Source organism: Phascolarctos cinereus, unplaced genomic scaffold (genome assembly GCF_003287225.1).
Source record: "Phascolarctos cinereus isolate Bilbo 61053 unplaced genomic scaffold, phaCin_HiC Scaffold_1;HRSCAF=81, whole genome shotgun sequence".
Classification (NCBI taxonomy): domain Eukaryota; kingdom Metazoa; phylum Chordata; class Mammalia; order Diprotodontia; family Phascolarctidae; genus Phascolarctos; species Phascolarctos cinereus.
The window spans coordinates 124,857,215-124,881,792 of NW_027555514.1; the positions used below are offsets into that span (position 1 = coordinate 124,857,215).

Below are 24,578 nucleotides of genomic sequence, written 5' to 3' on the forward strand. Positions count from 1 at the left end.
CCCCATGGGCCTGTAGGTAAAATTGAGTGACTTGCCTGAGGTGACACAGTCAATTTGTATCAAAGGCAGGATGAGAACCCAAGTTTTACTGGTTCCAACATCAGGGCATCATCCACTTCTCCAGTATGAGTTCTGAGAATATTCCCAGAGGACCTGGAATAAGTACAATGCCCTGTTGAAGTTAAATCTGTTGTCTTTGGAATTTGGAAATGAAGAAAACTGTCTAGGAAGAGAAAGTTAGTTATTGCAAAACCCGTTAGTCCTGTTCAAGCATGCAGATGTTTTATTTTATTATTCCTGAAGTGTCTATTTCTTTTTTCAGCACAACGCAGTTATTATGCTATCCTCCAAAATAAGATATATGAATTTCAAACAAAATTGTCAAAAACAACAACCTCGGTTGCTCCATATGGTACACAGAAATAATTACATTTCATTTACAGTACAGATGCACTTTACAGTCATCAACAGTCATTCACTACCAACACAGTATTTGAAAATCACCTAAAACACCAAAAAAGTTTTCTTCTTTTTTTTTAATTTCAGAAGAAATGAAAGAGTTTTGCATAAGTGATGAGTGGGAAAAGGGTGCCAAACTACCAACTGGAAAAGTTTTGCCACATTTTCTCGAACATTTAGGACATTAAAAATAAAACTGGTAATTAAGGAGTTAAAATCCTAAGTATTCCTGCATTGCAGTTTCCTTAGCCTATATTTAACAACAACAAAAATTTCATTAACTGTTATCAAAGAAGTTTCATTGTACAATCAACCTCAAAGCACTAAGTGATAAGAAGCAGGCTGTAGGAATGATTAATCTTCAAGTTGCTGGCAAATTAGTAATTTGTTCAAGAAAGATTAGGAGTAAAGCCAGTTCTTCCCAAGGAAAATTTGAGTTTATCTTATTTTCTTTCATTCTATAAGCATTTATCTAGTGCCTACTGTGTACACAATCTTGTCTTGGGGCAACTATAAAAATGTAAAGTAAGTATAATCTTACTTTCAAAAAAAGTCTCAAATTATTTGGCATACAGTAGATGATATTTTCTCTTTTTATGAACAAACATTGAAAAAAATTTTTTAAGGGAAAGAATAGTCTTTCCTCCCACACACATAGAAATTAAACTGTATTCCTTGTAGTAGAATCTTGGAATGGACAGAGCTTTTTGACTGACATAAAACTGTTCACACTGGTACATGCAGACATGTCTGCTGATACAATAGTCTTTAAAATATAAACACGTTTCCACTTAATGTACACAGAGATCAAGTTTGCATCACCAAACACCTTGTCCTCCTTCATGGGAGGAAACTGCTGTTTACAGGAATCTCTTTCTAGAAAAGATTTGCATTGCTTTCCTGAAATAAGGGAGAAAGCAAACTTTCTTTAAGTATCGGTACAGGAAGCTTCTTAGCTTGAGCTCCATATTTAGAATCACGTTAGTTACTCTCAAAATATATTTGAGAAAATGTAATCTAATCAGACCCAAAGTAAAATAAGTAGAAAAATGTGTAGGTACGGCTGTAAGACTACTTGGTGCTATGGCATTTCTCCCAGCCTATTGGGACTGTTTGCACAAAACACCTCGTGATAAATTCAATATATGGGCTAGTTGTTAACAGCAAAGAGGCTTAAAGATAAGTACTCATTTGTCAAATAACTCCTTTGTCCCCCCCTTCTACTTTTTGATAAGGGGGGGTTGATTAGATTATCATATTTCACTAGTAAGAGACCTTGTCAGTTAATATAAAAGTAGGAAAGCCATTGGCACTACAAAAAAGGTTAACCCAGCTGCTAATGAGAAACCTTTAAAATGTCAATAGAGGGGTGAGCTAGAAATACAGGAACTGACAACTCTCTGTGTCACGGGACTACAGTGGACAAGAAGGCTAGTCTCAGAAAAAACACATCTATGGTACAACAGTTTGGATTTAAAACTTACTGAAAAAACTTGGGCTACATCAAAGAGTTATTTTCTCTGACTCTGGCACAAACTGTTTAAGAGATCTGGAAAATTAAAACAAACAAACAGAAAGTCCTGATTCCTGATACAACAGGTGTACAATGGATTATTGCAGTTGTAACAGTATCTAGGAAGCAAGGTAAAATGATCATCAATACCGAGCTAGCTGGACACTATAGGCTCACAGATGAGCGTCTCAGCCAGAAAGACTGCACTGCTAAGAGTTTATTTGTAGAGCTTACCATGGAATGTGAACAATCAGCTTGTTGTAAGTGCCCAGAAATGCCCCTTTCTACAGTTAAAGTTTATCATGCCTAATCTGAAGACAACATAAGTAAACTGAGATCACTGCTCCAAAGAATTTCAGCATGCATGCATTATGATGGTATTCCTTTCAGTCAGTACGAACCTGTCATATGAGGTTTTTTTTAAAATGTAATATACTTCACTTGCCAATGTTCGTGTTTGTTTGTTTTTACGGGAAAAAACATGTTATCAAAATGTTTTCCGTATTAGTTTTTCATTCAACTGGAACATAGTGTTCAAAGTTGTTTTTTTTTAAATTTCATTTTATTTTTTAAAAAAAGAGTTCTTATCTCAAGAAGCATCAATGGGAGGCATTTCATTGTGCTCATTTGTAAAGTCAAAGGATCACAGATTATTCTGCTGTAGAACAGATCAATCTTTATGCCCAGAAATGCCATTTGGTGGCCTTTTATGCACATCCTGAAGTTTGGAAACAATGTTTGGTTTTCCTACCAAGCAGTCTTCCATTTGCTGTTTAATTTGTAAAAGACTGGATGTTTCTTCGATCTTCCTCTTTAGAACCCTTTCACAGTCAGGACTCAATTGCCCTCTGTCCTTATTCCAAGTGTTTTTACAAAGCAGATACTCTGACAATGTTTCCTCCTGAGTACTCTGGAGATTCTGGCCTGTCATCTCCTTCAGGGGTCGTTACTGGAGGTGTCGGTATGCTTATTATTGCTGTAGTCACGTAAGGTTGCTCACAGTTTAGTTTAACACACTCTTCCATTTTGGCATTTAAACTGGATCGGCTGATGGGGAAAGAACGGATTTAGAAAAAAGGTAAGTTGTCCACATTTTTCTCACATGCTTTTACCACAGAACTGAGGTGAAGATGTTTTAGTTTCCATGAATCAAATTTTTAAATCTAAGAATATTTGTGATCACTTTAAGTACATTTTTAAAGAAGAGCATAACAAAGTAGATAGTGTCCTGTAAACACAATCAATATGCACTAAAGACATTCAATAGAGGCTTAAAACCCAGTTGACTTTGGTTGAGTAATTCAAAATTTCTGCAGCTTCGTTCTTAGTAGAACTAATACTAGTGTGTTAATTTTACACTTATAGAATTAACACCCTTGAAATCAATGGTATTTTAAAAGTTCCTTAGGAATTATTATTATTATTATCATTTTAAAAAATCCTCTTTAGACTACCTGGATGATGATTTAAAACCACATGCCAAGAGCTGCTGCTGGTGTTTATGTTTTGAGAATGGAATTATTCTCTAATACACATCACTCTTTCCCACTCTAGATGGTATTGTATGTAAACAAGACAGAATTTAGAGACAGAACCCTTTTAAGCTCTTAGAAGCTTGAGTTGTGTTTCCAAAGCCTTCTGCTATGTTTAAAAAGCCATAGACTGAGCTATTTGCTTAATCTCTTCGTAGGCTGCTAGACACACACACACACACATACACACACACACACACACACAGAGCTGTTTGAATTTGACTTAAAGCTTCAAAACCACACACAAACACACAGACATATACATACATCATCCCTACATATACATGTACAAAAAGAAAAAAATAAAAATGAACTTGGAATGTATTTTGTCTGAATCAACTTTCAAAAATTTCCCTTGATGATGTTTTTGTTGTGGCCAAAAATGTTTTTTGCTCAACAACTCACTTTTGAGTCAATGGCTTTGTATAGCTGTCCCCTTAGTTTTCATCAAGTCAACTGGTATTTCTTTAAGTTCCTTATAAGTACTTTTAAATGTTTTCCTTTGTGTTAATCCTATCTTTTGAGTTGCATTTAAGTACCTTGAGGGTGAGTAGAAGAGCTTCAATTTCTTTGCTGTGTCTCCACTGAAAAAATGTTACTATTTTTTCTAAATTTTAAAAATTGAATCTAAAGGCTTCCTGAGTACAGAGACACTTGCATGTGTGCCATACAAGAGAAGGAAGAGTACTTATCAAGGTGGAATTCTTTCCTTCCCCTTTTTGATTGTCCTACTACTTTCCCCCTTAATGGTTATGTGCACATGTGCATGTCCACCTGACCTACTTCTGCCCATTACATTGACTGCTTTGGTCTCAGTTGTACATTTCTGACAGTGTGTGTGAAATTGTGTCACAGGCATGTGTGCATGGATAAATTCACATGCAAGCTCATACATCTGCCATGGCCATGAAGATGATTTATGTCATCAGTTCAGATCAAATTGAACATTCCAAGTACCTGTTAGATAAAGGTGTTCTCTCCACACACCTGATTTGGATAGTACTGAGTTCTTGTACACTGCCTTGGCGGCTCCCTGTTACATTGGCATTTGGGATCCGGAAAGTTTTTTTGTGTCGTCTTGAGCAGCAAGTGCTGGTGACACCTTGTTGTGATGACAGAGAAGGGCTGTGACTCGAAGGGCGGTTGACTGTTGAAACTTCCATGCAGCTCTCTTCATAAACTTGTTCATCCACAAATTCATGATTCTGTCCAATACCATTATGAATGTAGGTTGAAAGTATAGACAAAAAAAAATGATAGATATATTATAGAACTACATTCAGAACTCATTTTTGCTCTCATGCATTTAGGCCATGCACAATGATTAATTCTGGTGAAAAGACCAATTCTGAGCCTTTTTCCCCTTAGAAAACTTCAGAATGGAGTCAAACTCAGGTAGAAATGGGGGCCATGAAACTGTACATAAGGATCCCTGTGGGCACATATTGACTTAGAAAACTACGTATTAACATCATCTATGTTTTCTTATATTTTATTTATTTTTTATTTATTTCCCAATTACATTTTAATCTGGTTTGGAGTGCATTTGAGATTGTGGTCCTTGGACCACATGTTTGACACTTTTGTTTTAAGAGGCACCTTCCAACCTTAAGTCTAAAATCCTATGTTCCCACGAACATTCATTTTTGTTGTTATTGTTCAGTTGTTTCAGTTGTATCCAACTCTTCATGATCCCATTTTGGGTTTACTTGGCATAGTGGTTTGCTATTTCCTTCTTCAGCTTAGTTTACATTTGAGGAACTGAGGCAAACAGGGTCAAGTAACTTGCCCAGGGTCACACAGCTAGTAAGTGTCTGAGGCAGATTTGAACTCATGACAATGAATCTTCCTTTTTCAAGCCAAGTGCTCTGTCCGCTGTGAGCTTTCATAATTTCAAGTAAAATCTCAAAGCTGCTCATGTTTCCAATTTGCATTTTTGGAAAAACCTTTTCTGATTTGTATCTCCTTGACCCCTCAACTGTACTCACAGAAGCTAATATACTCCGAATTTGATGATTGAATCCTTCTTGAAATCATATCTACATCTTCTACCCATAAAATCTAGATGTTAAAAGATTAAAAATACAAAACTTTGGAGCAGAAGTAGGTTTGAAGTATCTTCAGGAGGTTCTAGCTTTAAAAATAAAACTAACTCCAACAAGCAAAAATACATAAGAAACTGTTCTGAGGACTTTGGAGGCAACTAGGTGGCACAGTGGATAGAGGGGCTGGGCCTGGAATCAGGAAGGCATGAGTTCTAATCAGACCTCAGAAATTTATTAGCTGTATGACCCTGGGTAAGTCACTTTACCTTGATCTGCCTCAGTTTCCTCATCTACCTCTCAGCATTGTGAAGATAAATGTTTTTAAAGCATTTTGCAAACTTTAAAGCATGATATAAATGCTACCTATTGTTGTTAATATTATATTCATTATTGTTATTCTGTTTTTCTGCTTCAAATATTTTCATAGTGACAAAGAATCTGTAAACTAGTTGTTGTGAAATTATATGCTTATGATAATTTCCATGTCTTTAGATTTTTATCTAAAATCTTGGTATGTATAAAAAAATACAGAATAATAGAATTATTTATTAGTTAAGTAAATGGAATGGCTTGATTAGCAAATGGTTTAGACTTGCCCTGCTGAAGGAATTCTCTTTCCCTCTCTCTCTCTGCCTACATTTCTCCCTCTTTCTTTCTGTGTCTTTCTCCTCCTTTCTCCCTCTCCCCTACTTATTTTCTACCTTTACCTCAACTCTGTACCAGTAATAAACTACCAAACTACCTTCCCTACCACTAATGGAAAAGCAAAGTCTGTTCAGGGGTTATGAATGCCATGGAAGGTCTCACAATAACCCTTGAATAATTACATAACCTTCAGACAAAAATAACCAATACTGCCTGAATTAACTTCATTTCATTGCCCACAGGGGAAAATAACCTTGCATTTTTTAAAAAAAAGAATGTGTTTGGGAAATGAATTTTTTGTGCCAATTCTTATTTGATTAAGTTGCATTTGAATTATGCAAACTTTTTGTTTTCATAATGTGCTATGTATAAGAAAAACTACTTGAATTAAATAAATGGATTAAACATATAAAAATACAATTTGGAAGGTGTATGGATCAAAACATGGTAACAGTATATCATAGGATATATTTTCTTACACCAAGTCATTAAATATATCAGAAATAGATAGATATTAAATAACACAGGCATCTGTAGGCTGATAATATCAAATTTGACATAAGAAGTAGAATGTTTCAATTTCAAATAAATGTCATGAAAGTAAAAATGGTAAGTGATACACTTTTGCGTTTAAAAAAATAAAGGGGAAAATTTATGTGTTTTTTTTTCACATGTGAATGAATAAGAATTTTGTCTGGGAGAGCAATTCTCCATTGGCCTGTTCAGAAAACTGTAACTTATTATTCTCATTGTTTCCATAAATGTTAATATCTAGATCCAAGTCAAAATAATTTTACATTAAATATATTGCTAACTGAGGAAATAATTTAGGGTCTCAAATCATTTACTTAATTAGGATAAAGTTTTTTTTCCTCTTATTTTGGAAATCTTATTCCTTATCTTATGAAGAGGACTAGTCTGGTACAGTACAGACAGAACATGCTCAATAATCATAAAATTTATATAGCTTTTTGGCATGGTGAAGTGGAAGGAGTGCTGAATTTGAGGGTCTGAGTTTGAATTCCAGCTCTGTTTCTAGCTATGTGACCTTGGATGAATCACTTAGCTTCATTGGACTTCAATTTTCCTTAACTGTAACATCATGGTGGGGGGTGGAACAGATGGCCTCTAAAATTTCTCTTAGCTCTCCATCTATGATCCTGGGTTCTTGTGCATAGGAAGCATCTTATAATTGTTGAGTGAATAAATGTCTAATTTTCCATGAAGACTAAACCTAACTGAATGTGATAGTCATTGCGTTATCTTAAGGGAGCCATCTATAATCCCCCATTGGCCCGGGGGAGGGGGGAGGCAGGTACTGAAATGTCCAGGGTGGGAAAAAAAGCCCAAACAAGCTGGATCACGTATAAAGCAAGTTAAACTCTAGTACCTAAAAGAATGATAGGACAAAAAGACATAGTGTTCATGTGTTAACTTTATCACATTATATTCATTTTTCAAAGATTTAACATGAAATCACACACCAGTGGAGGGGAAACATGTAGTAGATAGAGTGCTGGTCTTAAAGACTAGAGGACATGAGGTGAGATTCAACTAGTTGTATGTCTCTAAGCATATCATTGAACTTAAGTCCCAACTTGTGAAATGGGAATAATAATATTAGCCATACGATAGTGTTACGTTACAAGCACATATAAGTTATATAAATCCAACTATAAGCACTAGAGAGTGGAGTGGGGAGGTGAAGTACAGTTTAAATGTCTCTAATGATGCCTCCATTCCATTGGGTGAGCATATATACTTTGGAGTAAGCTTGAGTAGATGTGAATCTGTTGTTTGCTCAGTCTTCTCTTGCCTCTCATAGTGTGGACATTATTGAAGAGGTCTGGAGGTTTTGGCGTGCTGCTGGGAACCCCAAGAATGCGATGCTGGGCCCTGCCTGAAAGAATTCAACTCAAATCTTCTTCTAGCCAGAGGAAGAGTTTATAAGTGATAAATCACATAGGCCAGGTGACACCTGTGAGGACAAGCGGGCATGAGAAAGTCTCAGCCTTTTGGGCTTGAGATTCTCAGCCTCAATGGGGGCCACGGTAGATCTTATATATGCTAAAGTAAGTTTGGGTGGCCAGAGGAGGGTCTGGGAAAATGGTCTGATTGAGAATTCCGGTGTGGCATAAACTGAGTTCTTCGCCTCTTTCACCAAAAGAATTTGCGTCCAATTTGTTTGGAGGGGGGGAATGATGGGGTGTGGCCCAAGCCCAGTTCTTTGCCCCTTGCACCAAAGGGAATCTGACTCCCCTTTGTATACAGGCCCCAGCCCCTTATTTCCCTTTGAAAGCCCTAGCCCCACCTTTTTGATCTCATTCAGATGCCTTTCAGTTCCTTCATTATCTATTCCCATTGTCTATTCAATCTCTTAGACAGTCTAATCAGGAATTCTCGCCCAGACCCTTTTCCCAGACCATTTTCCCAGACCCTCCTCTGGCCACCCAAACTTACTTTAGCATATATAAGATCTACCCTGGCCCCCATTCAGACGCTGAGAATCTCAACCCCAAAAAGCTGAGACTTTCTCATCCCCGCTCGTCCTTATGGGCGTCACCTGGCCTATGTGATTTATCACTAATAAACTCTTCCTCTGGCTAGAAGATTTGAGTTGAATTCTTTCTGACAGGGCCCAGTGTCGCATTCTTGGGGCTCCCAGCAGCACCCCCAAAGTCCTAGATCTCTTCATAATCACATTCCTGCATATGATTCTAGAATATCATTTTCATCTCAGGCTTGTAGAGTTTGAGGACAAACTTAAGTTACCCTTCCTAACTAAGAAGTTCCTGGTTACCTGAAAGGATCCCGCTGTTCCCTTTAACTTGCTCATGTATTGTTTTGTTTCATGGGGAATCAAGGCATAGCAATAATTATATGGTTGTATGACATTTTCAAATGTAATCACACTTAAGTGTTAAGCCCTTTCATGAGTATTTTCTCCCTAATCATCAATTTTACAGAAAGTGATTTTTTTAACCTGTTTTTTTCCCTTCTGTTTGAATGGAAGTGTTTGTTCCCTTCTGTCTCCTTATCAATGGTTTAGCTGGGCATAGTGAAAAATATAGTTTACATTCAATTGTTTCCTTAGCAACTACATCACCTTTGTCTGATCTCTAAAACAGATTGTCTTCTTTTTACAAGACCCTCACCTACCTAGCTCCTTCCCAGCTATACAAGTTTAAAGATATTATATTGCCCTTTCTGAATGACTTAAGGGTTTTTCAAAGGTGAGTTTAACTTTGCAAAAGTTAACATCCTTCAGAATCTAATGTAACCCCAGGGTAAGAGATGCCCACATGGTGCCTATTGGGTGTATTGTGAGGCTCTAAATGAAGTAAAACATGTAGCTTGCTTAGCACACTTGAAAAGCATCATACAAATATCATCATTATGATTAACTTTTCATTTTGACTGATTTCATTATGCTTGGTTATCAAGAAAGTGACCATCTTTTTCTGTTTGGTCAGCATTTAAAAAAATCATTTGAAGACATTTAGAGATACAGAAATTTTCCATTATTATATATTACATGGCTTATAGATTTTTGTGAAAGCAGAGTGACTTTGTATTTGTATGCAGCTCAATGTTAGCTGCTTGGTTTCCCAGTCAAATGCCAGAATATAATGTGCATAAACATTTCCCAGATACATATCTGAGAAGATTTCCAGCTTGAACTTTCAACATAGCCATCCAATACAATTCAGTAATGGGTTGTACACAAGGTAGATGAGTCACTCTACAAAAAAGAGTGATGAGAAGCAACAAGGTTCTGCAAAAGCAAATGAGGTTGGCACAATAGTACAGGGGAAGGCATTGATACTTGGTCCTTACCGTAGTTTTTTCCAGACAGTGAAGCAGGTGGTGGTGCTGGGTTTCAAAGCAAGAGCCAGATTTGCTAACAAAGGCCTGTTCATCTTCTCCAGAGGACTGTTAACACAGAGAAATACAGTGTTGCTGTCTATATTATTTGCAAACAATGGAGATGCTAGCCACATGCTTCTGTAAGACAGATCTGGGCTACAATGGGCCATAATTGCAGTGTTTGTCAGCAAAACCCAACAGACAGAAAAACAGCTTTTGAGTTATATGATCAGCAGTTAAAACGACTAGTGTATCTTCTTAATTTGGACATCTAAACCGTTTGTTTTTTTTTTTGAAGCTTCAGTATTGTTATACCTCTGTATCAGTCTGTCATCCCCTTAGTTTCATATTTAAATAAGTCTAAATAGACACATTCTGAAAAAAACACCCATTTACTTTTTTATGATATAAAAGTTACTTTGTTTTTAATTTTTTTTATTCTGAACTTAACAAATGCCAAATACAAGGCACATTTTCAAGCATTTAGTAGAACAGAAAAAGAGGATTATACACAAAACTGCAGATCTCAAAGCTCCCTTGTTATTAAAATGATTGCAAGCATAGCTATCCATGTAGGACAAAAGCTCTTAACTTGTTTGTCTTGGGCAGTCTGGTGAAGCCTTCGGACCCCGTCCTTGAATAATGTTTTTTAAGGTTTGAAATAAAACATATAAGATTATAAAGGAAACCAATTATAATGAAATATAGTTTCCAAAATATTTTTAAAAATCCAAGTCATAGACCCTAGGTTAAGAATTCATGATATGAGCTTTAAAAATTAAAACAAACATGAATGAATTCAGTAATTGAGATTTTTGGAGAATTTTATGATACTTTCCAAGTTAACTGGAAACTAGAGCAATTTTTATTGGTGGGAAAGAAGTATGAAACACACCTGAGGTAAGCAGCACAAAAGGGACCTCCAATCTCACTGAGGAGTCTCTCTGAAGGGGAAGGGAGAGCAGGAACAGGGTAGGGAAGAGGTTGTTTGGGACATAACTGTCAGCTTGCCATCTGGTAGAGTGCAATGTTGACTAATTATTCTTGCTAATTGGTACTGAGCTCTGTAATTGTTATACTGCTGAAGTACTTTGTTCCAGGCAGGACATCAAAACATAGAGACTGCTGATGTTATTTAAAGCCCTGATGGCCTCACCCTAGTTACGTATCTTTTAGGGACTATCAAGAATGCTGCACAAGCATGTTTGAGGGTCAGTGTGAGAGAAGAAAAAAATATGTTCCCTAGAAATACCATTGATTCTAAATTCATAGCATTGATGGGCTAATCAGCCATGTCTGGGTCCGGGGGAAGTGATGGAATTTTTATTATTTCATTATTCATAATTATTCAGTATGTGATATAAGTTTTAGAAGAAGCATTATGGCATAATGGATGGAGAGCTGTACTGAGAACTAGAAAGTCCTGGAATCTAGTCCTACTCTTGATGCTTTCTGATTGTGTGATCCTGGGTAAGTCACTTAACCTTTCAACGTCCCAGGGAACTCTCCAAGACTATAAATTGCTGAACAGTTGCTTTTGTGTATTGGTAGAGGAAGTTTCCTCACCATGATGAGTTCCTAACAATAAAGAAATCACAGATAGGGAAAAGGAAAAAGAAAATGACCACAAAGCAACCATTACAGTAAGGCTGGTTCAAAGTGCTGTTATATTAACGACTGTGGACATTTTTTTTTTCAAGTAGGAAAGGACTTGTCAGTATATTACCTGTAGCTGGTTACTCAGTAATCCATTTCGTTTGCTCTGCATATAAGCATTGGCACTTCCACTCTTGGCTGCCCGGATTCTTGCAAGCCTTGCTTTCTATAGCAAAAGATAAGAAAAGAAAAATATCTTTTTTTGCTAGGTCCAGCTTGTTAATAAACTAGCTAAAACACATTTCAATTAAACCAAATGATCTAGTATTATTTTTTAAAAAGCATTCTAGCTTTTCCTATATAACACTTGAGAATATGACTCTGCCCTACTCGTATAGCCATGACCTCATCAATACAGACAGCCCTTCCAATACTCTATCTTTAGCACATGAAAAATATGGGGGGAAATGTGCAAGCTTATTTGGGGTATCCAAGTTTTAGCTTTTTAGTAGGGAATACTCCCTTCAGAAGACTTACCTGAATAGTGGTAAGAACCTGTACTCTTTAAAAATCTATTTTAATATCCTAATTGAGTGGTTATTTTTTTCAGTTCTGTTGAATTCTCTTCCTTTGTTATTGTTTCTGGCATAGAAGTGTGGTAGTCCATTTAAAAAAAATGAACAAACTATTTCTAGATTTGAGGGCCTTGTCTTTCATTATCCAATAAGCCCCATAGAAATATACCCTCTTTCTGTCTGGTATCTCTCTATTCTCTCCTGACCCCTCTCTGAAACCCCTTATAGCTGGATCTTCTTTACCTGGAAGACTCTAGGTTAGAAACTTGTGGTTTTCTGGCTGATTGCTGCCTTCTTTCCTATCACCTTAGAAATGAAGATCTAATTGAATCTGGTGTGGGACATTTTCTCTTCCTATAAAATACCTAAAATTGACCTGATCATATCAGTGAGCTGCCCTGAAGAGTGAAAGGACTTGTGGGCCCTGGAGTTCTAGCTAAAGCATCAGGTCGCAGAAGCATCTTGTCTCAAGACCATTATGGACTCCCTCTTCCTGGTCTAAAGATCATTATTCTTCAAGATCCTTAGTAATACTTTTGGTGGAATCCCTCCCTGTCCTGGTATGAAGGTATCATTTCTGGCCCCAGTATGGGGGAATAATAGGCACACATAATTTGTCAATCAACTAGTTAATAAACCAGAATTTCTTAAGTGTCTATTATATTCCAGATGTTGTGTTAGGTACCAGAAATAAAAAGACAAGAATAAAACTCTAGGAGTTATCCAGGAAGACAAAAGCTAGGTGTATAAATAGATTCAAAACAGATAACAAAATAATTTTTTTGGGGGGAACTAGCATCTAATTGGATCAAGAAAACCCTGACATAGAAGGAATGCATTCCAAGTATGGGGAACCGCCAGTACAAAAGCACAAAGACAGGGGATAGAGTATCATGTGTAGACAGACCAGATATTGCTCCATTTTTTTGGGGGGGAGGAGTTGCTGCCCCAGAATCCTTCCCTTGTTGCATCTTCCTCCTTCCTGTTCCTTTGGGTGAAACCAGTTAAAGTAGCTTTCACTTCAGTATTCAAATAGGAGGGCCCATTAACATCAGCATTGATTGTCTCATTAATTCTTAAATGAAGCCCTTTTAATCCCAACACTGGACCCCCAACAGATACAATCATATCAGAGAGAAAAGAAATCAATATTGTGGTGCATATGTTTTTGCTTATTTCAATGACACTGAATATGATGAGTATTCCAATGACCCAAGAACAACAACAATCATTCTAAAAGCCCTGCCACTTAAACTAATATGAACAATCAAATAGGGCCCACAAAAAGACTAGTGTTTTTTGTACCAAAGAAATGCTGATTTTCACTCTCTGCAGATCAAAGAGAAGTGTATCTTTGCCCATTCTCTAGTTAAATTGGTCATACTAGACTACCAAACAGTATACTTCATTTCCTCTCCTACTTTTATGGATTATCTATCTACTTTAACTATGAACGTTGACTAATATAACTGAGTAATTGTTAGATTCAAGTGTCATTTTGTGCTATGTAGAGATGCCCTAGGATAGGGTGACAACGCATAATCTTTCATCACAGAAAGGGACATTTTCATTCAGGAGGTCCATCACCTCCAGACTGATCAATCCTTCTGTGGATCAAATTCAAGAAACAAGACATTTCTCTTGTACTATATTGGATTAATTCTTTTTTTTTTCATGAAGACTAAAGTAAATCTATAAAGAGAAGTTCTGTGCATTTTTCTTAGCGAGGTTTACATAGAGAATCTATTTTTTTTTCAGTGAAAGAGGGAGGGAATATAGCATAGTAGTCAGGAAAACCTGATTCAAATTCTCCTCTGATACTCACTGGCTGTATGAATGTGGGCACTTCATTGTCTAAGCCTTTGTTTCCTCCTCCGGAAAAAGGAGATATAGTAACAGTGAAGCTCAAAAGAGATAAAACATGTAAATCACTTTAAAAACCTTAAGGCATTATATAAATGTGAAATGATTTTTTAGTTTGGGGAGAACCTAGAGCTGCCATTTGGAGTAGTAACAAAAGGAACAACAGTAACAACAGTAAGCTATATACATGGCAGCTATTATAAGGGAGCCAGTTTGGTGCATTGGAAAGAGTTCTGGATTTGAAGTCAGAGGTTTCCAATTTGGCTTCAAATTCAGGCTCCGTCCTTGTCTGTAACAAGTTGGCAAGTCACTTCCTGGGCCTCAGTTTCCTGACCTGTAAAATGACTGGCATGGACTAGATGAGCTCTAATGTCTCTTTCAGGTTTAAATCTACGATCCCATGAAAGAATGGTGCCAGCTGATGGAAGCAAGATTCCTAGACAGTACTGTATTAGTGATGATACTACCAGTGAGATAGGAACCCTGTACTTCAGATGATGAGTAAAAGTGTTTGGACAAGACGTTTTGAACAAGAATTTCCCTCCAACTTTCTCTTTCCCAAACTCAGACTAAATGTCACATTAATCAATACTCTCACTACCATAGTGCTGGGATGCTTTAGGGCTACAAGTAAATGCTAAAAAAAAAAGTGCTAGAATGACATTTTACTTTGTCTTCTTCTTCCCTATCTTTCAAAGACTCAACTTCACAAAAGGTATGACTATAGATTAAAAAGAACTATTGACTGAGCTCGTGTTTTTCAGCAATGACATTTTAATACTTTCTGTTTATTCTTATCATAATCTTAGAAACTGTAAGGCTCACTATTTTTTTCTTCTTCTGAAAATTGTTGACATTGGTCCAAATTTTCTTGGCTTATGTTTAATAAATATACCAAAATTTATTATTTTAAAGCCTATCATTATTGAAAAAAATTAGATAATGCAAGGGACAGGTAGGTGGTACAGTAGATAGAGTGCCCAGCCTCAAGTCAAGGCAACTCATCTTTCTCAGTTCAAATCCAGCCTCAAACACTTATTAGCTGTGTGACTCTGGGCAAGTCACTTAACCCTGTTTGCCTCAGTTTCCTCATCTGTAAAATGAACTGGAGAAGGAAATGGCAAACCACCAGTATCTTTGCCAAGAAAACCCAAAATGGGGTAAGGAAGAGCCATACATGATTGAAAAACAACTGAACAGCAACTAAGATAATGCAAAAGAAATGTTTTTGTTTAGAGGATGAGCTGAAGTCTCAGATTTTTCAGACATACCTCTAATAAACCAAGGCAAATAATGAATTGCATGACAAAGAGTTTATTTTGAAATAAACTACTTAAGAATAAATGAACAAACCCAGGTCTGGTAGCTCACACCTGTGATCCCTGCCCCTGTCCATGTGAGGGCCCATAGATGGTGGTGGTGGAGATCCATACTAAGTCCAGTAAGCCCCTCAGGAGTGGTGGGGAGGTGCTAAGAAAAGGTGAACCAGCCCAGGCTGGTAACAGAACAGGTCACAATTCCCATCAGTAAGGGACAGTTCTCTAAATAGCTATTGTACTTCTAGTCAAGAAAGATAGGGAGATCCAGGTGCAAAGAAAAAAAATAGTATCAATTAATTAAATGCCTGCTTTGTTACAGGCATTGTAATAGGTGCTGGGATTCAAAGTGGAAACCAAAATAGCAGATGCCCTCTATAACCTTATATTCTACTTATATATACATTTAATTGGTAGAGAGACAGGCTTGGTCTGGAAATTCATTGCTAAAGTTAATCTGGTCATACTATGTACTGTTAACTTTCTGCAGCCACCACAGTAATTATATTGCCTGTGTTGTGGTTAATTTTTAAATTCTTTGATTTTCTCTTTCTCTGACACTCTGTGTTTATGTCTGTCTGTCTCTTTCTTTTTGCCATTATCTCTTTTTTCCCAATCTTTTTCTTTTTTGTTTGTTTGTTTGTTTGTTTTTTGGGTTAGGCAATGGGATTAAGTGATTTGCCCAGGGTCACACAGCTAGTAAGTATTACGAGTCTGAGGCCAGATTTGAACTCAGGTCCTCCTGAATCCAGGGCCCATGCTCTATCCACAGCGCCACCTAGCTGCCCCATGTCTCTTTCTCTCTTTTACTCTTCTAGCACTTAGTAGTAGCACAAGGAAATATTGCTTTCCTTTATTAATGAGACAAATACCTTAATCCAAAATACTGCCCAATATAGGAAAGTTAAATGTAGTAATCACAAAGATAAGTCCATGTATTTGAAAGTAATCATTACTAGTTAGAGACACAGATGGAAAAGTACCAGTTGTTTTATAAGAGAATAGCCATTTAAACTGGTTTAACTGGAACAATATTTTTTAAAAAATTAACTACACTAATTTAAACCTATAAACTCCTCCCTTCCTCCTCCACACATGACTATAGTACTATATTAGGTAATAAGTTTTAATAGGCTTTGTAGAACACCTTACCACATGGCTAATGAAGGCTAGCTACCTTTTGCATGTAAAGACTTATACCTAACTTGTAACTTAAGGAAATTATTTCACAAAAATACTAAAAAAATTCACTAAATCCCTGCCCCACTCAAGCATATAGTTTTGGTAGCATGAATTGCAAAGGTTAAAAGAAAATCAACCACTAGTTCAAGCTCAAACTCAACTATTTCTGAAGTGCCTATTATGTGCAAGGCAAGAAACTGCATGCATAGTGGATAATCAGCTTATATACTTAAAGCTTGAAAATTTTTTTTAGAGATCACTTTGTTCAGCCATTTAATTTTATAGATAAGGAAACTGAGGCCAGAGGGGCTAGAACATTTCCCCAGTGTTATACAGGTAAGAGAAAGGGCTTACCTTAAAGTCAGAGAAAATAGATTTCAAAAGCCCTACTGCTGTGAACATGGGCAATTTCACCTATAACTGCTGAAGGCAACTGTCTTAGACTCTTAGTTTCAGAGGAGTTGCTGATCTGCATTAGTGAAAATAAGTTCTACTCTAGGAATTACCACACTGATGAAATTGCCGGATGGAAATGCCTCATAAGTCCTTGCCAAATGTGAAGGGCATTGTGCCAGGTGCTGAGAATAGGATGCAGAATTGTACAAAAATGAAAGAATGCCTTCCTTCAAGAAGATGAGATTTCACTGGGAGAATATATCATATCCATAGATAAAGAAATACAAGATAATCAGAGGATAAGGAAAAAACTTATAATTGTGAGGCTTCTTCCTTTAGGAGGTGACAATTCTAGCTGAGCCTTAGGAAAGACAAAGGTTCTCCAAGGCACAGAGAAAGGAGTCCATTCCAAGTATGCAAATGCCTATGCAAAGATACCAGGATGGAAGAGGGAATGTTGAGTTTAGGGAACTGCCCATTTGGGAACTAGGCCGTAGAATGCATGAAGGAAAATGAGAGACTATTATAGTGGTTAAAGACTGGACTTAGAGTTGGAAAGACCTCTATTCAAATCCTACTTCAGATACCTGTTAGCAGTATAAACCATGAGCAAGGTGTAACCTTTCTGAATCGGTTTCCTATCTGTAAAATGGGGGTACTACTTTTAGCACACATGGTTTCTGGGAAGCTCAAATGAGATAACATTGCTTAAAAGCATTCCACAAACTTTGAGGTACTTTGTCAGTTGTTACTTTTAAACGCTATTTGTTGTTGTTGAGTTGTCTCAATCCTGTCTGACTCTTCCTGACCGCACTTGGGGTTTTCTTGGCAGAGATTTTGGAGTGGTTCACCATTTCCTTCCTAACTCATTTTACAGATGAGGAAACTGAGGCAAATGTGAAATATATGACTTGCCCAGGGTCACAAAGATAGTAAGTATCTGAGATTAGTTTTGAACTCAGGTCTTCCCAACTTCAGGCCTGGTGCTTTATCCACTGTGCCACCTAGTTGCCCCATTAAGTGCTATATTCAATTATTAATATGAGCATGATTGGAGAGATAGGTTGAAATTAGATTGTGGAAGCCTGAAAATTGCAAAATAAAGTTTTCGTTTTTTAGTCTGGAGGCAATTGGGAACTACTGAAGGGCTTTGAATAAGAAAGTGTCTTAGGAAGACTTCTTTGTTACTGCTGAGGGCACCACCATCCTCCCAGTCACTCACATTCACAAATGTCCTCCTCAGTTCTCCAATCTCTCCCTCCTTTACTTATCCAATTAGCTGCCAAGTCTTATCAAATGTACTTTCACAAAATCCCTTGTCTGCTTCCTGTTCTCTCCTCTGACACCAGCACCACACTGGTGTAGGCCCTTACCACTTCACACCTAGACTATTAACAATAAGCTGCTTGTTAGCCTTCCTGACTCAAGTCTCTCCTCACTCCAGTCCATCCTTCACTCAGCTATTGATCTTGTTAACAACAACAACAACAGCAACAAAACACAGGCCTGACTGTGTCACCCTCCTATTCAATAAATCTAGTGTTTCCCTATTGCCTCTGGTATCAAACACAAAATCCTCTAATAAAGCCCTTTATAACCTTCCCAATCTTCTTAAAATGTTACTACTTCCACATGCTCTACAGGCCAGTTCACTTTGTTATTCCTCACATAAGACACTCTATCTCCTGACTCTAAAACCTTTCACTGGCAACTGTCCTCCACACCCAGAAAGCTGTCTCTCCTCACCTTTGCCTCCTGGTTTCCCAGGCTTCCTTCAAGGCTCAAATAAAATTCCACTTTCTACAACTCCTAGTCCTTCCTAATATTAGTGCCTTCCTTTGAGATGATCTCCAATGTATCCTATATACAACTTGTTTGCACAGAGTTATTTGCATGTAGTACCTCTTCCCTCCCTTCCTCCCAGAAGATGGTAAGCTCCTTGAGGGCAGGGTCTCTTTTTGCCTTTCTATCCCCATTGCTTAGCACATTACAGGTGCTTTGTATATACCTTTTGCCTTTCCTTCACTTTTGGCAGCTACACAGAGGACCAATTGGACAAGGGAAAGACCAAAAGGGTAGGGAACAAAGGAGGTTATTGAAGTGGCATAAGTGAGAGGTCATGAGGCCTTTGAAGAGGGGTAATGGTACTGTGAGTGAAGAGGAGGAAGATTCAGGAACCTGGAGCTAGAATGGAGAAGACTTAACACCTGGCTGAATTTAAGGGGTGAAGGGGAAAGAAGAATTAAGGATGACTCCAAGGTGACAAACCTGGGTGATAGAAGTGGGAAAAGTGTTTTGTAAATAACAACTGATGTTGAAAATCAATCTGTTGAATGTAGGCTCCCTGAGAGCAGGCACAGTAGCATTTTAGAATCTATGCATCCCTGGCTCTTAGCACAATGCCTCACACACAGTAGGGCAAGTGATACATGTTCATTGAAGTGAAATCAATGTTTTCCTGTGGCATCTTAGCATTGTGCCTGTCAAACCATAGGTGACTAATAAATGTTTATTGACTGACCAATGATTGGCATCTCACTTTCTCATAAATTCTGTTTCTATCACTATGTGTGCAATTTTTTTTTGGTAACATGAGATCACATTATGGCTACCAATATGAGATCTCCATTATTATCCCTCCTATTCTGTGTAGGACATGTACAAGAAGGGACAGGTGGGATGCAGGGAATTTGCTAGTTGGGCAGCTTGCAAAGCACTGTTCCTCCCAGGTAAACTGTCTTAGCTCTAAAGAAAGCAATAACTTCTATCTAGAGGATGCAAATGGAAGAGGAAACAGAAAAGGACATGTAAGCATAGTATGCAAATGACATAATTAGGTTGGTCCTAGTCTTGAACTCCAGGTCATCTTGTGTAGATGGTGACAGAGAGGTGGAGAAGTAGGTTCTTTTTAAATTATTTTTTTTTGGGGGAAGGGTTTAGTTCTCAGTGTTCTAACGCTGTAGCTGAATGGAGAGAAGGTTGAAATTATCTAAGGTAATTCAATCAAGGAGCTATTGAGAAGGCAAGTGCTTCTGAAACAGTAATTCCCTCAAGTGTATTTCACCCTACTAAATGAGGAATGTGGGAGATTACTGGACCATTTTATTGCCTAAGTCCCAATATGTTTTCATTGCCATTGAACAATAAAAGTGTCCAGGGACAGGCTTATAAGTAAGCAGAGTAGGAAAATACTTTGGTGTGATTGGAGAAATGCCAGAAAGGATTTTTAACCTAAATCTTTTCCACTGCTGACTCTTTAAATTCCACCATTAGAGAGCCATTCCTTTTGGGTTAAAGAATGTTTTAAAAAATATCACTGTCATAACACATTAAACAATGCCAGCTACTAGCTACTTAGTGTGTATTAATTAGTTTAACACATCCTTTCCCCACCCTGTTGAGCTCTCTTTAGGATATTATGTAAAAGGTAAGAGTAAATGTAACGTAAATGTAAATGGCAAATGTGGCCCTTTAAATGGAATCCAAACTTCAGATAATGTGAAGGGCTACACTTGAGGATCTAGAGGGTCACATGTGGCCTCAAGGCTGCAGGTTCCCCATCCCCAGTCTAGACAAAGGTAGTCAAGGCTGATAGGGTAGGTTGGTGAAATAGTGCAGAGGGCTCTTGGGAATCAGGAGTAGCATGAGTGCACTAGGTTCTAGGGAAAATGAGGAAGTATCAAAAAGGGAACCAGAAGGAAGAGGAGGGAAGGCACCAAGGGCAGTAGAACAATTCTTTCTTTCTTTCTTTCTTTCTTTCTTTCTTTCTTTCTTTCTTTCTTTCTTCTGTCTTTTCTTTCTTTCTTTCTTTCTTTCTTTCTGTCTTTCTTTCTTTCTTTCTTTCTTCTTTCTTTCTTTTTTCTTTCTTTCTTTCTTTCTTTTTTTCTTCTTTCTTTCTTTCTTTCTTTCTTTCTTTCTTTCTTTCCTTCCTTCCTTCCATCCATCCATCCATCCATCCATCCATCCATCCATCCATCCATCCATCTATCTATCTATCTATCTATCTATCTATCTATCTATCTATCTATCTTTTTGTCTATCTAGCAATTTTATGGCAGGCTGTCCTTGGAAGTTTCTAAAATATCTTATTATGTCTAAAGAGGAAAAACCTTTCCTCAATTAATCAACAAACATTTATTAAGTGCCTACCATGTCCCCAGCACTGTGCTAAGAGCTGAGGGTACAAAAAGTGGCAAAAGACAGTCTCTGCCTTCAAGGAACTTATAATCTAAAGGGGGAGATCACATGTAAATACATACACACACACACACACACACACACACACACACACAGAGCAAGTTATATACAGAATGGGAAGGAAATAGAATTAAGAGGGGTTAGGGAAGGTTTCTAGTAAAAGATAAGATTTTAGTTGGGACTTACAGGAAACCAGGAAGATCAGTAGGTGGAACAGAGGAGGGACAGTGTTCCAGGCATATAGAATAGCCAGAGAAAATGCCCAGAGGTGACAGATGGAGTGTCTTGTTTGTGAAACTGCCAGCTTTTTAGGGAGTGATGTGTAAGAAGACTGGAAAGGTAGGAGAGAAAGGTTATAAAGGGCTTTGAATGCCAAAGAGAGGATTTTGCGTTTGATCCTAGAGGCAATAGGGCGCCACTGGAGTTTACTGAGTAGGAGGGTGACATGATCAGACTTGTACTTTAGGAGAATCACTTTAGTAGCTGATTGGAGGATGGATTGGAGCAGAGATAGAATTGAGGGATACAGAGCTGCCAGCTAGCTATTACAGTAGTCCAGGCATGAGGTGATGAGGGCCCATATTAGAGTGGTGATAGTGTCAGAAAAGGAGGGATATTTGAGAAATATTCCAAAGGTGAAATTGACAGGCCTTGGTAACTGATTGGATATTGGGGTGGGAGTGAGAGAAAATGGGGAGTCTTGGATGATTCCTAAGTTGTGATCCTGAGAGATTGATAGGATGGGGTTGCCCTCTATCATAATACGGAAGTTAGGAAGGAAAGAGGGTTTAAGAGGAGAGAAAATGAGTTTTATTTTGGACATGTTGAGTTTAAGATATCTCTCGGACATCCTGTTCAAGATGTTTGAGAGACAGTTGGAGATGTGAGGTTGGAGGTCAGCAGAGTTTGGCAGGATAGGTAGATTTGAGAATCATCAGCATAGAGATGGTAACTAAATTCATGGGAGCTCATGAGATCACCAACCAAAGTTGTATAGAGGGAGAAGAGAAGAGGGCCCGGGACAGACCCCTAAGGCACACCTACAGTTAGAGGGTGTGATCTGGATGAGGATCCAGAAAAAAAGAACTTTGAGGAAAAGCAATATAATAAATAGGAAGAGAACTAGGAGAGGGTTGTGTCCTAAAAACCTAGAGAGAAGAGTATATAGAGGAGGAAAGAATGATCATCTGTGTCAAAGGCTACAGAGAGATCAAGGAGAATGAGAACTGAGAAAAGGCCATTGGCTTTGGCAACTAAAATTCACTAGTATCTTTGGATACTAATGAGAAGAGTTTCAGTGGAATAAGGTTGGAAACCAGATTGTAAGGAAGTAAGGAGAGAGGAAAAAAGTGGAGGCATCTATTGTAGATAGCCTTTTGGAGGAGTTTAAAAAGGACAGAAATATAGGAAGGTAGTGGGGATAGAATGATCAGGTGAGGGTCTTTTCAGGATGTGGGAGACATATTTATGTTTGTTAGACAGTAGGAATGAACCAGTAGACAGGAAAAAAATTAAAAGCAAGTGGAAGATTGGGGATGACAGACAGGACAATATATTGGAGAAGATGGGATAGAATGAGATCACTTGAACAAATAAAGGGATTAGCCTTGATAAAGGAGTAAGTCCACTTCATCATGTGAGACAGGGTAAAGGAAGAGATTGTGGTAGAGGCACAAGCTTGATAAAAGATCAGAAAAAGAGGAGAAGGAGGAGCTCATGGTGAATGGCTTCAAGTTTTTCTGTAAAATATGAGGTAAGCTTCTCAGCTGAGAAAATGGGAGAAGGTGGAGTTATGGAAGATTGAGGAGAGATGGAGAGTGAGATAGTGAGTTGAGAAAGGAAATACCCAGTAAGATTGCCTTGAGAGCCCAGTTGAGGTTGTGTAACAAATTTGTAATGGATCCAGTTAGAATGGTTGCATGATTTTTCTCCATCTTCATTTAGCAGCACATGTGTAAAAGCAAAGGTGGTGAGTAGTGGGGGTCCAAGGTTGTGGGTTGTCAGGGCACAACTGGTGATATGATAAGGGAGCTAGGGATTCAGGAGAGGAGGATTGTAGAGTTGAACTGGTTCACAAACAGATCAAGAAGGGGGAAAAGAGGAGAGAATGGTTAGTTCAGAGGAGATGATCTGGGAGAGAATTAAGGTGTTGAAGAACTGGAGGTCATGGTAAGGGTAAAAAGCAGAGTTTTACTAGGAAAGAGAAAGGGAGAGGTGAAAAGCCAATAGATTATGATTAAAGGGATTTCATAGAGGTGGTACATTTGTGGGTGATGGCAAGATCAAGGCTAAGTCCATATTTGTGCATGACTGAGGCTCATGGGAACTGGGTAGGTATGGGAAACTGAATAGTTAGTATGTTTGAGGGAGAGTCAGTATGTATACCGAAATCCCCTACTATTAGGGAAGAAGAAGAGAGAGAAGTTGTAAGCTAGGTACCAAACTCATGTAGGAAAGCAGGAGAATGATCAAGGGGTCTGTAGATAACTACAAGGATGCTAAATGGATTGTAGATATGAGTAACATAACCTCAAAGGAAGAGATGTTACTGAGTGAAGGAGGGAGGAGGAGAATCTGAAGGTGGCAGTAGGAAGCAAAGAGTATTCAAACCACCCCTCTCCCCCTTCTTGACCAGTGAGCTGAGGAAAATGGGTGGCCAGGGAAGCTGGGTCATCAGGGGTGGGGAGAAGCAAATTTCAGAAATAGCTAGTAGTAATAGGTCATGAGTGACCACTAATATTAATATTTGTTTATAGTAATAAACCTTGAAAAGATTATTTGAAAGGAGATTAGGCACAGATATTTTTATTTTATACTTTTCAGATAATCATTAGTGAACTATTTTAAAAAATCCAAAATCTGTTATTCTTTCCTTCCATGTCAGCAATCTGAGAACTTTGCCTTGGGCAATGTTTGATTCACTAATGTATGGCCAAAGACAGATGGAAAAATGAACAGATCATCTGTTCCATAGTGATGACTCTCACCTCTAGTAGAATGAAAACATTGCAAATAGAAGCAGATTATAAGTCTTAAATCTTTAGATCATGGCCATAAACTTTAAGCTGAAAGATTGTGTTGGGAAGTTGTACAAACCTCATAGTCTTTAGACTATGAAATAAGAATGAAAAGGCAACATTTGGTGAGTATCTTCTGGATTTGTACTTGATATGACTCTGAACATCTAGATATGTTTAGATTAATTTCTTAGAAAATCTCTAGAGTAGGAAGGGTTTTTTTTTTTAAAACCTATTTTTGTGCTCTAGACCTTCTTTGGCAGTCCAATGAATTCTCAGAATTATATTTTTAAATGTAAATGATAAAATACAGAGAATTACAAAGGAAAGTAATTATAATGAAATACTGTTACCAAAATATTTTAAAGGCAATTT

General features: G+C 37.7%; 1 protein-coding gene across 2 annotated transcripts in view; it reads right to left on the reverse strand.

Annotated features, from left to right (window-relative positions):
- Window positions 1-265: 265 nt before the first annotated feature.
- KCND2 (potassium voltage-gated channel subfamily D member 2) overlaps window positions 266-24,578 on the reverse strand; it is a 577,414-nt gene continuing 553,101 nt past the window's right edge. Inside the window, exons 4-7 of one of the 2 annotated variants that reach the window (XM_020966391.2) lie at window positions 11,788-11,883; window positions 10,032-10,127; window positions 4,492-4,709; window positions 266-3,019 (exon numbers count right to left, since the gene is read on the reverse strand). In XM_020966391.2, the coding sequence (XP_020822050.1) occupies window positions 2,842-3,019; window positions 4,492-4,709; window positions 10,032-10,127; window positions 11,788-11,883 (588 nt within the window). In that variant the 3' untranslated portion in view covers window positions 266-2,841. Of the gene's footprint in view, window positions 3,020-4,461; window positions 4,710-10,031; window positions 10,128-11,787; window positions 11,884-24,578 lie in introns of both variants that reach the window. The other variant, XM_020966390.2, reaches the window with a different exon arrangement.